Source organism: Solanum pennellii, chromosome 2, assembly GCF_001406875.1.
Source record: "Solanum pennellii chromosome 2, SPENNV200".
Classification (NCBI taxonomy): Eukaryota; Viridiplantae; Streptophyta; class Magnoliopsida; order Solanales; family Solanaceae; genus Solanum; species Solanum pennellii.
Window position 1 is genome coordinate 39837511 of NC_028638.1, and position 19468 is coordinate 39856978.

The following is a 19468-nucleotide window of genomic DNA, read 5'->3' on the forward strand; positions in this document are numbered from 1 at the left end:
ATATATATATATATATATATATATAATATTGAATTTCTTAAATATACTTTTTAATATAAATCACAAGTAAAAACGTAAAACACAATATGAAAAGTATATCAATTATAAATGGCCAAACATAAGAAAATAAACTACATCATAATGAAAATAACTAAAAAGGGATAAAAGTGGTTAACTCCAACTTAATTCTAAACGCACACACACAAAAAAAAAACAATCCAAATTAAAATTCAATATGATTTGATTTAGTTTTTCGATTTAATCCAAATAATGCACACCCCTAATCTTAGTGGTTACGAATTAAATTGAGCATATGTTTCAATAATTAACCATGATTAGATAAAACATTTATGAATGAATATCATATATTTATAATTTATGTATTATACATACTGTTAAATATCAAGTGCGAGTAACCATGCATACACTGGCTTCAAGAATTGCAAAGTTCTAGAGTCATCAATAAATAACGCATCGTGATGTTACTAGGTGTTTAAATAATTCAACGAATTAATTTGACTTGCTATATATGTACTTGCAAGGATTGACTAAGTTAGTTGGGTGAGTGATTATAATATTTAAAAGAACCTGAGATCAAATTCGTTTATTCTTTTATTTATTCTCATAAAGGATTTCAACTATTTTAAAAGAATGTCTCGATATGCTTCTAAAATAAACAAATTTCACTTTGGGGTGCTATTATATATTGTTCATCTCTATTCTAGCAATTTGATGATAAGTCGTTTGAGTAATTTAAGATATTATTATCACTATTCCAAATAAATACAGCTAAATGTATTCGAACATATATAAAGTAAACAGATACAACATATGCAAATTAAATTGAACGTGTACAACTCCAAATAATAGGTTTAAATCATGATTAGCTAAACTATTGCTATATTTGATAATTTAGGCCTTAAACTACCATTATTTTTGGACTTTTCACTTTTTACTCAAAAAGGCATAAAAGTTATCCTTACTTCAAAAGTAATCTACATATAATATTATAAAAAGGTTTGACTAGTCTTATAATTAATACTCGTCCCAAATGTGACTTAGCCTAAGCAATTACTTTCATTTCTTTCTTTCCCTATCATTTAGTGACAAAGTAAACATAGATCATTGGATAAAAATTAGTCAAATGAGGTTTTTTTTTTTTTTAATTTCCATTTTGATTTTAATCATGATAAAATATGTATGGAGGATGTTTAACATTTGCATAATTTTCTTGTATTGATGTCGATCGTTATAATTATATTATTGACTAAATTTTTAATAAATATGTAAATATGACATACGGAAAAAGACCTAAAGATGTAGTGAATAATATCTTTCAAAAGATGTAGCATATAAGAGAAGTTGGACCATTTAATTGCTAGCTTCTCTTTTTAAAATCATTTTATATTCAGAATACTCAAATTTTATTAATTCATGTTCAGATTACATAGAGACTATTTTAACGTTTACTTTTATTTATGATGAATCATTGACGATAACAAATCCACTCTTAGTCAAAAGGTAAAAAGGAATATAAAAGACTTTAGTTTCTCTCCTCTTTTGAAAATGGTTACCTCAATTATAGAGTATCACTACGGGAAATAAGAAAGTTTGTGTCAATTAATTCTTCTGACATATAACTAAACAAAATATTATCAAATTACGTGATCAATTCATTTTATTATAAAATCATCATTATTCACTTTATTACATTAAAAATTAAGTAGAAAAATGTATATATATTGTATCATGATCAAATTAACGTAAACTTAGGCTAAGAAAAAGTGGGAGTAAATTATTTAATTAATTAGTAGGACCCAAGTGCCACTTGATTGGTCTCCTTTTGTTGTCTTCCTACAATAGAGACTGAGAGATGCGTGTCTTTGCTATGCTACATGTTTTCTCCATGTTGTAAGAAACTCTACCGACACTAAGTTAAAATTACTCATTCGATCGAATTTAATAATTTTGTGTATATTAAATATATAATAATATAAGTTCATAATTCAGATATTATTCACAACGAAAATTGTTATTTTAGAATTTAGAATTTATATTAACATTTCGTTCCTCCTTCTAAAGTAATTTTAGCGTATAATATGAAACCACGTTAGGATAATCATCCCTTTTTCTATTTTGGATTATTAATTTCATTTTTATAATGATAAGTGTATAATTTTCTTAGATAATTTAATTTTTTAACATTGATCAATTGCTCTTATCCGTACTTTGCTGACACAAAAGAGAGAGAGCACTTCCCAAGCCAAGAATGAGTGCCAAAGAGAAGATGCGCAAGCTAGTCTATCAGAAGGAAAAAGCGAGGAAATGAAATTTTAGATTTTATTAGAGTAAACTGAAGCGCATATAGAAGAAAAAAATTCACTTTATTTGAAAAAAAAAAAGAGAGTAGACAAATTAATTAAAGGTGCTCATCAGATAAACTCATGTTAATAGAAATTAAATCTAAAAAGGGCAAATTTTTATGAAAATATAATAGGGTATTAGCTATGTTTGATTTCATGTATTAGTAACAGTTATGTCTTTAACCACACTTATCCATCTATTAATAATTCTTCTAGTATTACTAATACCACCACTAATACATACATTATTTTCTCTGATATATCTTGCGAAATAATCCTTTAATAAGTAGTAGTGCACAGTAAAAAGTTGGAACTGTATACTCCAATAATATACAAAAAAAAAAACAGCGTTACCTTATACATGTAAACAAAATCTTACTGTACATGTTACACAACACAATCGAGGAGGATCTCCGTATGAACTTAGTACACAAATCTCTACACTCTCTTGTGCTTCAATTTCTACAAATACAAATATACGATACAATTAAAATATTACCAATATATATATTTATAATTAGACTAATCGAAAAATCGAAAATACCTTTTAAGATTCAAGAACATAAGGTGTTTGCAACAGATCATAAGGTGCCCAGAGGGCATCTAATGGGCAAGGCCGGCTCGCATCGAGCCGGACCCATGGTTTGCCTTTTCCACTCCAATGCAGTAAACTAACCGGACCAGGGTGCAAATCTCGACAAAGTCCTCGAAAATTATCACCTCCAAGACCATGTTGGTTCCATTTATGATCAACTGGGGCTATATTTCCAGCAAAAACAAGTAAAAAAGGTGGTAATGAACCTAATTCATAAATTCTCATTCTTTTTTGAAGCTCCATCCATTCTACAATCTTTGTAGTATAATCTCCATCTCTCCATCTTTCCAGATCAATTACCATAACACCTGTGTTGAAATAACAAGGTTTTCGATTCGCGAAAGTCAACGAAAGTGAAGGGTTTGACCAAAAAGTAGGGGTGAAATACGTTGTGAAATTTGCATTGCAATATTCTGGTGCTGCTAGAACTGCTTCTTCACCTAACGGTGTTGCTGCTAGCTTCGTAATGTCATCTACAAGAACAAGATCTGAATCCAGGTACACAACCTATATGTTGTATATATGTTAGGATATTTCGAATTTGAAGTTCAATAATTTCTACAACAATCTCAAATTAAAAACGAGTAAAAACAAAGTTTGGAGAAAAGAAAACGAACCTTTTGGATACATCGAGGAAGGAGATCAGCAAGATAATTGCGAGCATAATTTAGAGGACAATCCAAAGCAGCGCGAATAGAAGTAGATATCAATCCAGCAACAGGTGAATCTCGGAATGGATAAATTGTGAAATGTAGATAAGGAAAAGAAGTAGCTAGTTTGAGATTCAGATAATGAATGTTAGCAGAAGACGAAGCGACAAAGTGAAAAATAACATTTTCAGGGCAAGACGAATGTTGAAGAACAGAAAGAATTGCAGCCATTGAACCTCGAAGATAAGCAGCATCAAGAGTCATGGCTACATTGACTGCATTTTGAAAGCAAATTTGTGTAATATTTGTGTCGGTGGAGGAGTTGTGAAGAGAAGGACAAGTTGGGGAATTGTAGAATTTTGGGGCTTCTTTGAAATCAAAGTTTTTTGTGTTGATAGCGCCAATATCGTGCGTAGAAAATGAGATCGTCCATAAAAGAGAAATTAAAAGGAGGGGCCTGGAATTGAAACTTTCAAGTTTTGGCATTATGGAGGCAGCTACACATTAAAATTGATGCCACACTAGTTTCCTTATATATAGTTCACCCGCTTGGTTCAAATCTGAATTTATTCGGACTCTAAATATCAGATGAAAAATCCAAAATGTATCAGAAGCTTACGCCAGCTATAATAATGGTTTAATTAGTTAATTAAATACAGTGATGTGATAATGTATTTTAACCGGTGATAACTTAGCAATTATCATTTTCTTTATCAACCTATCATTTTAATAGGATTAATATTGTTTGTCACCGAAACTTACGTATAAATTAAATTATAAATAATGTAATCAAGCAAGTATTTATTATGCATTATGTACATAAAACTTAATAATGAGCTTTGTTGGTTGTAGGTTTAAGACAAAAAAAATTATTTTTGAAAAAAATACATGAGAAATTAAAGGCCTTAAAATCTGTAATTATTTTCGATTAAATCCTTAACATTAAAAAATATAGTTAAACCATTCATTGTTCAAAAAACATCTAATAAACGAGTAGAAATGAAACTATATAGTAAAAAAATAAGATTAGTAGAAGAAAGCAAATACTCCTATCAACATGTACTTGTCTTTAGAGATAAGCAAATACTTCTATCAATCTTGTTTTAGCTACCACATCCACGTCCACGGTAGCTGACACAACATCAAAAGTCGAATTCAAAATATGAAATGAAGTGTATAAATTTTGAATTTGAAACTTTATGATAATTTTTCTTTTGAATTTCCAAAATAATGTAGACGCTATAATAGTAGCGGTTCAATGTAATTGGGGGCCTAAAGCGAAATTTTAATTCGCGGTCAAAAATATAAATATACTTCATTTACGTATTTATTAAAAAAAATTACAATATTAAGATGAAAATTATTAGTACTTAATATATTTTTTTTCAGTTACTAGTTTTAAGTAAGATTTTATCAAACTCAACATTGAAAAACATTTTTAAGTGAGACAATTATTATATATATTGCTAACATAATGATACAAGTATAAGTTGATAAATATTAAATAAAGATAAGAGCTAGAACCATAGAATTTGACTCAAAAAGTTGATGACTTGGTATAACCTCATTTTAATATGCTTAGAGTAATGCTTCAAACTAAAATTAAAAAAATAAATAAAAAGAATTTGTAATTTACTTTGTAGAACTTTTCAGTGTTAATTCTCATTTTTAACAAAGTACAAAATATGTTTAAAAAATAATTTATTTTAAAATAAAATATACTTTTTATCATAAATAATTAATTTTTTAATAAAAATTTTAACACGTAACTTATTCTTGACAAAAGTTTGAAGTCCCTGAAATTTGAAGACCTAAGGCGAAGGCCTTATTTTTTAATGCATAAAGCCGGCCTTGCGCTATAACTTCTATCACAATTTCTATCCTTCAGATGAACATTCTGTAACGAGCATTGAATAAATCCCCACTATGTAATAGCTATTTTTCATAAATGCAACAAATGTCAATTGTATAAAGAAAAAGCTGCGCGCTTAACGTTACGTAAAATTGAGATTTCATCAGACTTTATTAGTTATAGAGTTGTTACGGCAGGTGAATAAAAACACATCACTTCCACCATTTTTTTCACTGAGTTTGTGATTTATTTCTCAATGGGATCCACACAACCAAACATCTAGTTAAAAGGTCAATTGCTTATTATGATATTAAACTTTTTTTCATCATATATAGAAAGATGACTAGAAAGTAGAAATTACTAGTCATGAAAAAAAGTAAGTCATTAATAAGGTCGGCCGTATTATTATCTCTTTTTCATACCATGTGACAAAACACTTTTAATTAAATGTTGCCCCCTATTAACGTATCAACCATATGTAGAACTAGATTTTTTTTGATGTTAGATCCTTGATAAAAATGAAATTTTATATTGCTATCCTTTTGTATACATTTATGTATGACTATATCTAACCACATGTTTGTGTTCCGATCGGTATTAATAGATTTTGAGTTTAATTTAATTTCAAAAGCTAATTTATAAAAAGTTAATTGTCTAAGTCCATATAAGAAGATCGATTCCTCAAGTTTAGTCTTTAATACTCTTCAATTTTAATTTTTTTCCTCACATTTTGGCATATGATATTCTCTTTATATGTATGTTCCTTCAAATTCATAAACTTCAAAGTCTGACTTCACCTTTGAACATTAAATCTTTGCGGCTCGAATCCAATTCTTAGGTAGTATGTTATACGAACAAGGGAGTAAATGATAAATATTAATATATCCTAGCTAAGTGTAGGATTGTGGTCGATATCTTATCTAAATATTAATTGTGATTAATTTTAATGTACTACTCCGTTATATTTTTCCGCTTTTATTTGTATATGACTTTTATATATTGTTAATGACCATTTAAGTCAAACTTTGAGGGAAAATATCACATTTTAATTGAAGGGATCGACTGATCAGAAAGATGAAATTCTCATATATTAATTAATGTAAGCACTTTTTTTCCAGTAAGTTAGATCCATGTTATTAGCTACTTAATCATAGAAAAAGGTATATTCACACGTGAAAATTATCAGTCCCTTTGTTTGAGTTGCGTAAATATATACATAGGGCCAATTAATGATGATGAACAAATGATTGTAATTGCATGTGCCCTTCACATGTTTGTGCTTTTAAGTTACACTTGTAGCTTTTTAACAAATAGTGTGGTGATCGATTGATTTATGAGATAAAAATAAAATATTTTAAAATAATTTGGGATTAATGGTATATTTCGTTCTACTAAAGGTATAATTCGCTTAATTAATAATTTCCAAATAACTTTGTCTGCAAATCAAACGATTCTTAGTTGTTTAATTTGATTTTTCCTACGTATTGAGCAGTTCTCAATTAAAGGTAATTAAGTTTCTTCTGTGACTTGTTAAGCATGAAAAAATTCCAATAACAAGATTCACTTTCGATCACAAATTTATTGCAAATAATACCTTCTACTATTGCCCTACCATCACTGAAGATATTAAACATCTCTTTTTTTTGATGACCCAAGTTTTTTTTCATACTTATTACCCCACTTTCACACAATTATATAATGGATTTGATCAAAATGCATTGCAAGAACTGCATATAATGAATGTTAACAGTACAGATTAAAGTCCTAGACACTCAACAATCAATAATGGGGACATGCTCCCTATCTAGCAAATTGACCTGTTGCTTAAACAGGTAATTAAGCACAAAGTACTTTTTGTCTTTTTTCATCTTTCAAAGACAATTGTCAAATCACATCCAATCAACATGAATGTAGAAGAGATGCACAAAAGAGAAGAAGCAAAAATTTTTGTCACACTAATCACCATTTTAACTCATTTTCTCAGCAAACTTGGGATGGAAACACCAACTTTAATGAACAATCAAGAATCACAATTCTCGCGTTGCAACGCAGACTCCACTAATCACATTAGTTCATCTTTGTGTTGCAACTTCAAAGTGCAAAAATTCGACATATTTACAACCATTAAGAATGATTACTACAATTCAGTATTCGGGCAGAGGAAGGAGAAAGTTCATTCAGTAACCAAACAGATATAGGAATACAAGAAATCCAACAAGCAAGAACATAAACTTCAGATTATTATCTGCTTGTCCTTGGGATGGGTGTGCAGCGGCATTGTGAACATTCACCCCATGATATGCAGGAGGATACCCAAATGCGTAATTTGGAGCTGTACCAAATGCAGCTGGACCTTGGAATCCATTAAACTGAAAACTGAGCAATGATGGGAATAATCCACCGAAACCAGCGGACATTGTGAAGTTACCAAAACTTGCAGTTGCTCCCGGAAACAATCCTCCCATAAGACCAAACCCGGGATTAGGAAAAGTATTTGATTCTGGTGGAGGCGCCGTTTCAGGTCTTTGCCCTGCTGGCCTTCTAGGAATTTCGACTCCAGGTACCGGTTTTGATCTGGGATCAGTTGAAGTCCTTCCTCTTCCATAAAGAGGAACAAGCTTTTGCTCTTGTATTAGGGCCTTACAAACAGGGCATTCATGGGATTGTGAGTGAAGCCTTAGCCATCTATACAGACATGGCCAACAGTAGAGGTGACCACAAAGGGTCACAATAGGATCTTGTGCCAATTCAAAGCAGATGTTGCATTCAAAATCACCAGCATCATTGCTGCCATTCCCTGAGTTAGACGAATTCTCAAAGGTTGTGGAAGTTGATTTCTGCATATTTCACTCAATGTCTCTATCAGCACACGGAAATAATGTACTTCACCTGTTAATTGCAACATATTAAAAACAAAATTTAGTCCAAAGGCACTACGAATGTGATAGCAAGATCCAGATAAACCGAACGAATGGCACATTAGCATTACAAAGCTGAACCAAAGTCATTTGCTCAAAATATTCAACTTTGCGAGGATAGTTTTTTCAGTAAGCTAGACCCCAACATTGTTTCCATTCCATAAACAAACCCCGACACTCGAGAAATCTGTTGGACAGACCCACGCCTCTAGTGAGTTATAAACATTTTTCGAAAAGGTCACATCTTTGATGATTCCATTATCTGTGATTGAGTTGTGATGCCACCTCCATCATATCAAAACTAGCTATGTATCGCTTTAGAAACATTTAACAAAAAAATGAGAACTTTTTCTTTTGCTTGAGTTTATCTTTTTTTTTATAACCGAGAAATTTGCCCGTGACCCGCCCGTCCTTTGGACCAGTCACAGCCTTCTAAACTCGGCGGATAATGGGCCCGCCCCTCTACCCTTCTCCACTTAAATACTGGACTTCGCATTGCATGGTGTGGGGCTTGAACCTGTAACCTAAGCCACAAATCCTCCACTTTTGCCACTCGAGCAATTTGATTCATTGAAATGTCATATTTTTTTCTATTTTAATTAAAATGAAGTATTACAACTATAACATGCCTTTTCAAAAATAAGAAAAAACACTATCTCACTTTCAAAAACTTATTTTTTTATGACCTTGGTGTCTAGATTAGCTTTCACACATCTCGACTCACCTCCCACCACCAACACGTACCAAATAACTAACTCTATATAACTATCTCACCCAGGCTAAAACAGATGAAAAGAATCACCTAGCGTTTTTATCTTTGATTGAAATGTGATCTGAGACCTCATGAATCTCATCTACTTCAGACCACTAGGCCACACCCTTGGGATGCCACTTTCAAAAAGTCTATAGCCTAGGCAATTCATTCTTAGATTTTTCTAAATGAAAACAACAACAACAACAACAATGAAAGGTAAATCATGGATGAAATAGGAACAAGAGGGAGAGAAACATTGGAAATAGGCGCACAACATAAGACCCAATCGATGAAACCCCCTCAAAGCAATGAAATCTAAAATTCTAATTTTTTTTAATTATAATCCATGTTCCATAATGTAAAAAGAATTATCTATAATGATTTATCGAATTTTTTCTATAATCTTAATTCAATCTGATAAACTGAGAAAAAGTAAATGTTCCTATACTCGCAATTTCCATAAAATCCGATCAGATCAACCAGATACGTATCAAAAATTAAGAATTACACAAAATTCACATATAATCAACGCCAATTAATTGAAGAATAAGATAAAAATCATTGATTAACAGTGAAAAATTATAAAACTTACAGATTTGGCGGAGGAAGGAATGATGATGACTTCAAACTGTAATCATTCTGCTGATTTCTGGTAATTTATGTTACAAAATAGTTGACCCCATGGAAGATTCTAGGGCTTTCTACACAGTCTGGAATTCAAAATCTTCGATATTCAAAGGAGAAAATTTAGGATATTACTGTCCTAGGAAGCTCCCAGGGGCTTTCGGATCTAACTTGAGCTTCTTCTTGTGTTTGGGCCTCATAATATTATCAAGTCCACTTAAAACGCAACAAGTGTTGGGTCTAAAATACTTTTCAAAATTAATAAATATGTGTACATCTCATTTCATATTGATATATCACCTAGTTTGTTATGTAAAGAAAAATATCTAGTACTTATGGCAAAAGAATTTTTAAAAATGATTATAGTTTGGCCTTATTAGAGATTTATAATTTTGTTTAATTAGTATCTACATGATAGAAGGAGGAGAGAGCTAAGAAAGAGGGGCTAAAGAGAGGTTGTACACATATTGTATTGATGTATATGATTATTTCACGAATACAATTGATATGTATCGAACATCTATAATTAGACGAGTGAGATTGTGAGAGAATGGAGAGAAGAGAGCGAGGGAGGGGTTAAATACATGTCGAATACGTTGTGTATTTCATAACAAGTCTGCATATATATATATATTCATATATTGCCTTGTGTATTTGTATTTATGTTTTACCATATGTGTTTGGCATTTAATTTACACCCCTCCGTCACTAGTTACTTATCCACTTTTGAATTAACACATCTATAAAGAAAACAATAATTGACATAGTGAGTTTACCATCTTACCCCTATTGATTATGAAGCAGATGAAATAAAAACTTGAGAATTTCAAGAACTTCTATATTTTTTTTCAAAGTAATTAATTGAGGGTATAATAGGTAAGAAAAATGTCCTTTCTTGGTTTGTCAAAACCAAGAAGTAATCAGGGACAACTAAAAAAGAAAAAATAGACAAGCAATTAGGAAAAAAAGAATATTTGTTATCTTGTGTGTTTGTATTTAAATTTGTATTATTTGTTGCCTAGAAATTTTTATCATTCGTTTTGTATCATTCAAACATACCATTGGTATTATGTATATATCTTCTGCCGTGTGTATTTATCGATATGGGGGAGGCGATCTAGAGAGGGAAGAGATAGAATGGTAGAGGCCAGCGAGACTGGCAAAGAGGGAGGCGAGCAAAAGAGGGCAGTAAGAGGCGAGCTAGAGAAGAAGAGAGCAAAGAGAAATTTGTTTTGAAATTCTATATATAATATAAATTATAATTATGCATTGTAATTAAAATTAGTAAACTAGTCAAAATAAATAACATATTTAGTAAAAATATCCATACTTTATAAATATTAGCAATAATGTCAAAAATGTCATTATTTTAAAAAATTTATGTGTCCCAATTTTCTTCCTATTTTATCTCTCTTTTTCAATTAATTCTATATATCCTTTTTTTTTAAAAAAAAAAATCATTCTCTCTCATATTTATCTTTTCAAATTGTTAATTCTCTCTCCCATTTAATTTTTTTTCTCTCTCATGGTCCTCCAACATTCAAGTTGCAAATATTTTTTTGCCATATATTTTAGTTGTTTTTTTAATCCAAAATTGAATCAACAAGAATCCCTTTGATTAAGGTATCTCTAATCTTTATCCTATTTTCAGATTTCTTTTCTAATTTTATTTTTGTTTAAATCTTAAAAAAATGTTGTTTGTATTTCTCAATTTCCGTTATGATTTACTCTCCAATGGCTGAATCCAAGAGGCTTACTAGAGGTATTCATCTTAATCAACCAATTTCTGGTGATTTTTCATCCTTTAATTTATTTATTACTTAACAAATAGTGTATAATGTATAATCCACTGCTAAAATGAGGGAAGAAAGAGGGTAAAAACACTTAGAAGACTCATTGGTGTGCAAAATCTTCTTCAAATTCAAAACGCAAATGTAGAATCTTTGTCTACTCGTGAGGATCTTGAAAAAGACGACGAAGATCGGATAGTTGTCGAACAATTTTCTATTAGTTTGTTTTGTATTTATAGTTCTTTTTTAGAATTTGGTATGCTTGCTTAATTTGTATTCAAATCACTATGTATACTATCAATATTTGTATTTATTAAAAATTTTATGTTGCATGGTTTATGAATCTTGTATTTGTCCCTAATTTGTATTCATCCAAATGTATGTCAACTAGTTATGTATTTTATTTATAAGAAGAAAAACTTTCTATTAGTTTATTTCTATTCGAATACAAATACAAATAATAGACATATTGGAATGAACACGACTTAGAAAAGGAAACAAGATTTTGAAAAGAAAAATAAATACACAGTGAAAAATATATACGAATACAAATGTATTTCTTAAATAGCTACATTTTATTTGACATACATATTGGAATGAATACAAACTAATAAAGGTATGTCAACTGAATTTGACATTTTTTTTTAATTTGTATTTATTCTAAAGGTATGTCAACTAGTTATGTATTTTATTTAAGAATGAGTACACCAAATATTACAAATAAAATACATAATTTTATATTTCATTCACTTTTTCATCATAACAATTTTTTGTATTTTATATATTATTATACAAAATTCTAAATAAAAACTAGAATAAATAGAAATACAAATAAAATACATATTGAAATGAATACATACAGGATTTTTGAAGAAAAAAATAACTATATAGGGAAAAAATATATGAAAATACAAATATATTTCTTAAATTACTATATAGATAAATTCGGCATGAATGAATACAAACTAATAAAAAACTATAATAAATATAAATAGAATATATTGTGGAATGAATATAATTTTAAAAGGATAAAAATTCTGAAGAAAAAAAAACAAAATTTAAATTTTATTTGAAAATGTAACTGATGAGAAAATTAAGGATGCTTGCCTTTTTTTGATATATTCCCTCCTTAATTTTCTCCTTTTTGTTATTAAATAATTATATTCTTTAAACAAAAATAAATAATAAAAACATAAATAAGATACATAACAAACTAAAATGACATTTTTACTAAATATTGAAATTGTTGCTAATGAGTCCTCTTAAATGCTAAAATATTGACATTTTGAAAAATTTCCCTTATTTTAAATTGTGGTTTTGTATAGTAAATATAATAAACTGGACCTATAGGGAGTGGGAGAATTGTGGGCTTTCTGTATGAGGTGCAATGGATTGGTGTGTGAATAGACCCAATTGAACAGATTTTCGATTCATAAGCCTAAAATCCATTGATTCACAGATCAACACGATCCAAAAGTTCATAATTCTACTAATTGAAATATATATATACATATATATATACATATATATGAAGCAGAAACATTGGCCAGCTGATGTGGCATAGCTAAAAAGCCAGCATTTTAGTTTTCCATTTCTCCTCATTTTTTTTGTACTTTACTAATTATTTCTAGATAAATTATATTATTAAATAAATTGTAATCGAACCCATAAATTCTTCTTTTTCCAAAAACGCCTATCCTCACAAATTATATTATTTACTTTTTCAATTATTTTGACAATTCAAGTTGTCATTTCATGTATTCCCCTGTCCGATATTGTTTGTCATAGATACTATTTTTAGAGTCAAACTATAAAAACTTTGACTAACATTTTAAAATGTATTTTTTTATCATATTAATATGAAAATATTGTAATTTATAGTACTTTTTATATAGTTTTAGAATATTTATTTTTTTAATTTAAAATATCGAATTAATGTGATCTAATTTACCTTTGAAAATTAGTCAAATTGACTTTCGATAAGCGCAACATGATAAATATTTCTGGACGGAGGGAGTACTATATATAAGTATTTTTTTCTTTTCAATTTTTTTCAGGGATTATGCATATGTATTTATATAGTTCTTATCATTGTTTATTACATGTATTTTCATTGTATGAATTTCATTTTGATTTGTAATTACCACGATTTTTCTACATTGCTAGTCTAAATATGTTTATAGATGGTCATTTAAAATGATCACCACATATCTTTCCAACTATTACAAATACATTACTGGAGGATTGAATTCAAGTGATGTTAAATTATGAGGGGAAATTGCTTCAAAAAGCTTGCTACAAAAATTGTCTACGTAAGTGTAAAGGCATTCATCAAATTATGATAAAATTTTAGGTGTTCTTAGTACATGTTTTATTAGGTCATTTTATTGGTGGTGCAATTGCTACTTATTTGTGAATAAATATATTTGATGTAGGAAGTTCTAGCATTTTTTAGAGTGGACACAATTCATCTGTTTACACAATAAATAAGGAGGACAATATTCAATAGATTTTTGTATATTTCACTTATTTGTTGTTGTTTTGTTTTATTGTACCACAAATTTTTACCTTTGAGGATATGTAATAAACTCATATTTCTTCCTTTTAATTTGTTTGTCTTATATTTTTTTTAATCCATTTCAAAGAAAAAATGGCTCTTTCCTCTTTTTTTAAATCCTTAATGCCTTAGGTCTGATGTATTATAATTTTGTAGCTTTTTAAGTCAAACCAGCTGATCGTTTATTAATACTTTTTATGTTTTACTTAAAAGTAGATTTTATTAGTTTTTTTTTATATTACAATACCAACAAACTTATTTTGTGGTTTTGATCTGTTATAGACAAGTTTACTTTGTGAGCAAGTTAAAAACTTATATGTTGGCAAAACTCATGTTATAGATGTTCCATTGTCAAAGAAAATACTTGATTCACTTACAATTGATGAACTTTATAAAAGCTTTTACATTTATTATCACTTTGCTCAATATTGACAATGGACAGTGGAGCTTTTATTTCCATTTAGAAAATATTTGGACACAGATTACAAAAGTTCAATACATGAATTATCAATTTTAATTAACACGATATCATTTTTTCGTAGGAATTTCTTGAAGGTCATACATAACTTCTAAACTATGGAAGTACTTCTCCATGATCCTTATGTTGCTACTAACTATAATTAATGGAGAAGGCAGAATCTTTACGCTGCCCATTACAAATGTTTTTAGTTATATAATCGGGTAAAACTTATCCGCAACAGATGTTTACACCAATTTAATACATGCATGTCATATGTTTAAATTTATAATTTATTTTACTTAACTTTAATTAATTAACATGTATTTTACTTTATTAAATCACATAACAAGGAAAATTGCATTAATTGGGTGTAAACTCCAGTAAGTTCTTCTTCTTCTTGGGAAAATTATGCGGTTGAGCAAACTTATACTATTTAATTATTCATTGTAGCTATAGTTTGCTATAATTACCACTCACGGCTAACATTATACATTAATTATGTGGGTGACTTCGAGTTTGTATAATTAACCACATTTGTATATGTATAATTCGCCAGAATATACAAATACATATGTATAATATACAATTATCTAATCAATATACATATACAATTGACTTCTATCCCTCTCTCTGCCCTCTCTTGCTCGCCTCTCTCCTCCCTCTCCCAATCTCGCTTACTTTTTATAAAAAAAACATATGTATAATATAAAATTATCTAACCAATACACACATACAATTCACCTCTCGCCCACTCTCCGCTCTCTCTCTCTCTCACCTCTCTCCTCCCTCTCCCAATAACGCTCGCCTCTCTACTCTCTCTCTCAATCTCGCTTGCCATATATACAAATACATATGTATAATATACAATTATCTAACCAATATACATATACAATTCACCTCTCTCCCACTTTTTGCTCTCTCTCGCCTCTCTCCTCTCTCTCCCAGTCTTGCTCGCCTTTCTCCTCACTATAACATGTAGCTATGAATTGTAATTATCAAACTATAGCTATGGAGAGTAATTAGGCTATTTTTTAGTGGCTATATGTGAACTTTTCCCCTAAGTTTTTCCTATATAATCCTATTCAGTTACGCTGGAGATCAATAAATAAAAAATAAAATATCTTAATAGAGTCATTTCTTTCACCTCTTATTCTCTTATTGTCTTTTCTCCAAAAATACAACCATTACTATTTGAGAATTTAATAATTTAAATTATTAGTTTTAGCAATCAATCTAGATATAGTTTTTGCTACAAAAGCTTGTGGTAGGTATTAATGTTCAAAGAAGTAGGGCTTCTTCACATGAAAGGTGCTTAAAATATTTGATTAACTCTATAATGCATGTACTCTAAACTAATTTATTGTATGTCAACATGGATACATAATCAAATACATTGTATACACAAATGATGTAAATGTGATCAACAAGCATTGACGCTATAAAAAAATAATTTCTACGGAGTATGATTGTTATTTAATTAACGTAAGACTGTTGTATTATTAGAAACAAAAAAAATAATAACTTTGGAATAAAACATCATCCCCTGATTCTTGGCTATAATAATTTTTAGGGAGTATAATTGTTATTTAATTATACATAAATGATGTAAATGTGATCAACAAGCATTGACGCTATAAAAAAATTAATTTTTAGGGAGTATAATTGTTATTTAATTATCGTAAGACTGTTGTATTATTAGAAACAAAATATAATAACTTTGGAATAAAACATCATCCCTTGATTCTTGGCTCTAATTAATTGATATTCAATGGCGTTCTAAGCATAAAATTAAGCTGGGAATAATGGTGTAATTTTTAAGAATGTGATTGCTTAAGGCTTTAATATATAAATTTGTAGACCCAAAATCAACGAAGGCGGTAATACAGAGAAGTAATACACAAAGTAGTCGAAGGGATTCGATTTAACATCTCACATATACGAAAAACAATTTTAATCATGTATAAACAGTGTAATCGTAACTAACTCCCTCCCTAGCATATACCAAAAAAATCAAAATACCTAATATTAAATTTGATATACAACAAATATTAATACTACGATAGAAATTATTTTATCGTTTTCAAATAAAAATGTCACAAAACGCGTAAGAATGAAAAATTATATATGTACGTACTGAAATATTTTGTTGTAACCAAACACCCGTTGACCATAAACTGTACCTCTTTGCTGCTTCCCTCTGTATTATCCTCTTCACTTAATAAATATTTATTTTACTTAATATTTTTGTTAAATATATTTGATTTATTTTATTTAGGTAATTTAATTAAATAAAAATAAAAGTTAACTACACGTATTATTATGTTTTATTGATTTGATATAAGAATATTGAAATTTTTTTGCATTCTCTTATTTAGTTTCTCACCCACTTTTAAGTTATAGATATGGATAGATTGATACTAATAATAATATATATATATATATATATATATATTAATGATAATTATTGTAAATTTTAATTTAATGTGCTTTTACTTATTTATTATTATTTTATTTGTTACTTTTAACATATCAAAAAAGGCTAATTTTATTTTTATGTTTTACCCTTAATATTAATTACCTATTTTCTTGGTTATATTTCAAGACCTCAATTAAACATCAATAAGTATAATAGTGTGGTAAAAATAGTCATATTAATTAGTACTAATATTATTTTCTTTGTTAGTGTGTCACCTAATATAACAAGTAAAAGATGAACGAAAGGCGTAGTAATTTATTATGTAAGTTGATTGATATATTTTCTCTCTACCAAATAATAGTTATTCACTATATCACCCTTTGAAATTTATCTCTTTATTTTCTAAACTAAGCAAGTATTTTGGATAACTATTTTTGTATAATGGATAAATAAACACGTCGGCCTTACTAAAATCATGGTTATTAATATTTCCTCTGTCCAATAATAGTTGTTCACTTTATGAAAGCAGTGGATAATTTTACCTTTAGTTCCTAATTTATCCTTATTACTAATTAATTATATTTATTTCTCTATTACATTTTTCAATACATTCTATTAAGTACTCCATCCACTTTTATTTGTTTTATTGCATTTTTCGATAGTCAATTTAACTGATTTTCAAAGTCAAATTAGATTACATTAATTCGATATTTTAAACAAAAAATTTAAATATTCAAAAACTATACAAAAAAGTACTACTTATTTTACATATAAAAAAATGAGAAAAAAGATATTGTAAAATGTTAGGTAAAGTTCTTATCGTTTGATTCTAAAAAAAAGAAAGCATGAACAAGTATTGTTGGATAGATGTAATATTTATCACTTCACAAAATCAATGAAAAATGACATTATTCTTCCTGTTTTATCCTTGAAGGTTATTAGCCTTGAAAACATGAATTTGATCAAATTAATTTATTTTCATTTATTTAGAACTTGACCAAAACATAAACTAGATAAATAAACATAATTTTGATTAATTAAATTGATCAATAAAAATATAAATTAATCATTAAATTTTTCTATGTTGATCAAATTCATATTTTCATGGCTAATACTTCCTCTGTTCCTATGTACTTGTCCATATTTCCACTTTTAGATGTCACACTTGTCCATTTTGACAAATCAAGAAATGACAATTTTTTTCCTATTATACCCTCATTTAAACTTCTTGAAAATTTCATAGTTTTAATTCATTCTTTTTTAAATCATATTTAACAAGGGTAAGATTGTAACTTTACTATATTAATTATTGTTATCTTAATATATGTATCTTTTATAAAGTGGATAACTAAATATTGACAGAATGAATAACTCAGAAGGTGTCATTTATGCATTAAGCTTGTAAAATGATAAATATTAAAAAACGTCTATTTGTAGTTAAGACGACATATAAATAAAAATAGTAAAAGTATTATATATATATTGCATTTTTTTTTTTAAAAAAAAAAACAGCTATTAATTGGAAGTCATCTCCAGCTATTTTCCATATCATTTGGGTCAAAATAGTTTTGGTAGTACAATATTAAATTTTGATTTTGTCAGCAAAATCGTCGTAACAGCCGAAGTTGCATGTTAATGGTCCGCACAAGGGCCAAATTTCACTTTCGCCATAAACATTACGTTTGATTTTCGATTTAATCCGAATAGCATACACTACTAATTTGAACATAATTATTAAACTTTCAAATACTTTAGATTTTTTTTTGGCTAACTAATTAAGTTAAAATATTATCCAAATGCCTATTAAAGAAGTTTATTTTTTTGGAATTACGAGAAATGTGAACGTGTCTGGCACAAAAAGCACCTTCCCCTGCTCATACAACAAAATATCTATAGATAAGAAGTGGAGCTAAAATTTAAAATTATAACACTTTTAAGTTATTGAATTTGAAATTAGTAATTTATATATATTTAATGAAGTTATTATTATAAATTTAAAACTATTGAATTCGATTGAACTCATAATAAGCACATTCGCTCTGCCCTCCAATTGATGTGAAACTTTTTAACAATGTTAATAGATTCTTTATTAATCAAGGTGGTTAGTGGTTACAATTTTTAGTTTTAAGAGAATACATGTAGTTATTGTGCATTTATTTGAAATTGTTGCATTTTGAAATGCATTACTTAAATGGTCACTCAATTATCCCAAATTATCTTTTGATACAATCAACTTTATTTTATTTATAACAAAAAAATCACAACACTTAAAAGGTCACTCAACAAGATTTAGAGGGTAAAATATGAAGTTAATATCTTATATAGTCACTCAACTTTGAGTTGTTTACTTAGAAAGTCACTCAACTTTATTTCATAACTCAAAAGTCATTAAACTATTGATGTTTAACTTAGAAAGTCACCCAATTATTTATATTTCACTTATAAAGTCACTCAATCAATTTAAATAAATTTTATTTTAAACTATATTT

The 19468-nt window shown here is 28.5% G+C and overlaps 2 protein-coding genes across 2 annotated transcripts; both read right to left on the reverse strand.

Annotated features, from left to right (window-relative positions):
- Positions 1–2496: 2496 nt before the first annotated feature.
- On the reverse strand, positions 2497–4134 carry LOC107009328 (probable galacturonosyltransferase-like 1). Its single transcript, XM_015208642.2, has 3 exons — positions 3576–4134; positions 2908–3465; positions 2497–2825 (listed from the first exon to the last, which is right to left on the reverse strand). The coding sequence occupies exons 1-2, from the start codon at positions 4092–4094 to the stop codon at positions 2911–2913; spliced, it is 1074 nt and encodes a 357-aa protein (XP_015064128.1). The 5' UTR covers positions 4095–4134; the 3' UTR covers positions 2497–2825; positions 2908–2910.
- A 3285-nt stretch (positions 4135–7419) lies between these two features.
- Positions 7420–9964, reverse strand: LOC107009098 (E3 ubiquitin-protein ligase RNF185-like). The gene is made up of 2 exons (XM_015208372.2): positions 9725–9964; positions 7420–8349 (listed from the first exon to the last, which is right to left on the reverse strand). Exon 2 carries the CDS (start codon positions 8301–8303, stop codon positions 7638–7640), a length of 666 nt encoding a protein of 221 aa, XP_015063858.1. The 5' UTR covers positions 8304–8349; positions 9725–9964; the 3' UTR covers positions 7420–7637.
- Between the last annotated feature and the right edge of the window lie 9504 nt (positions 9965–19468).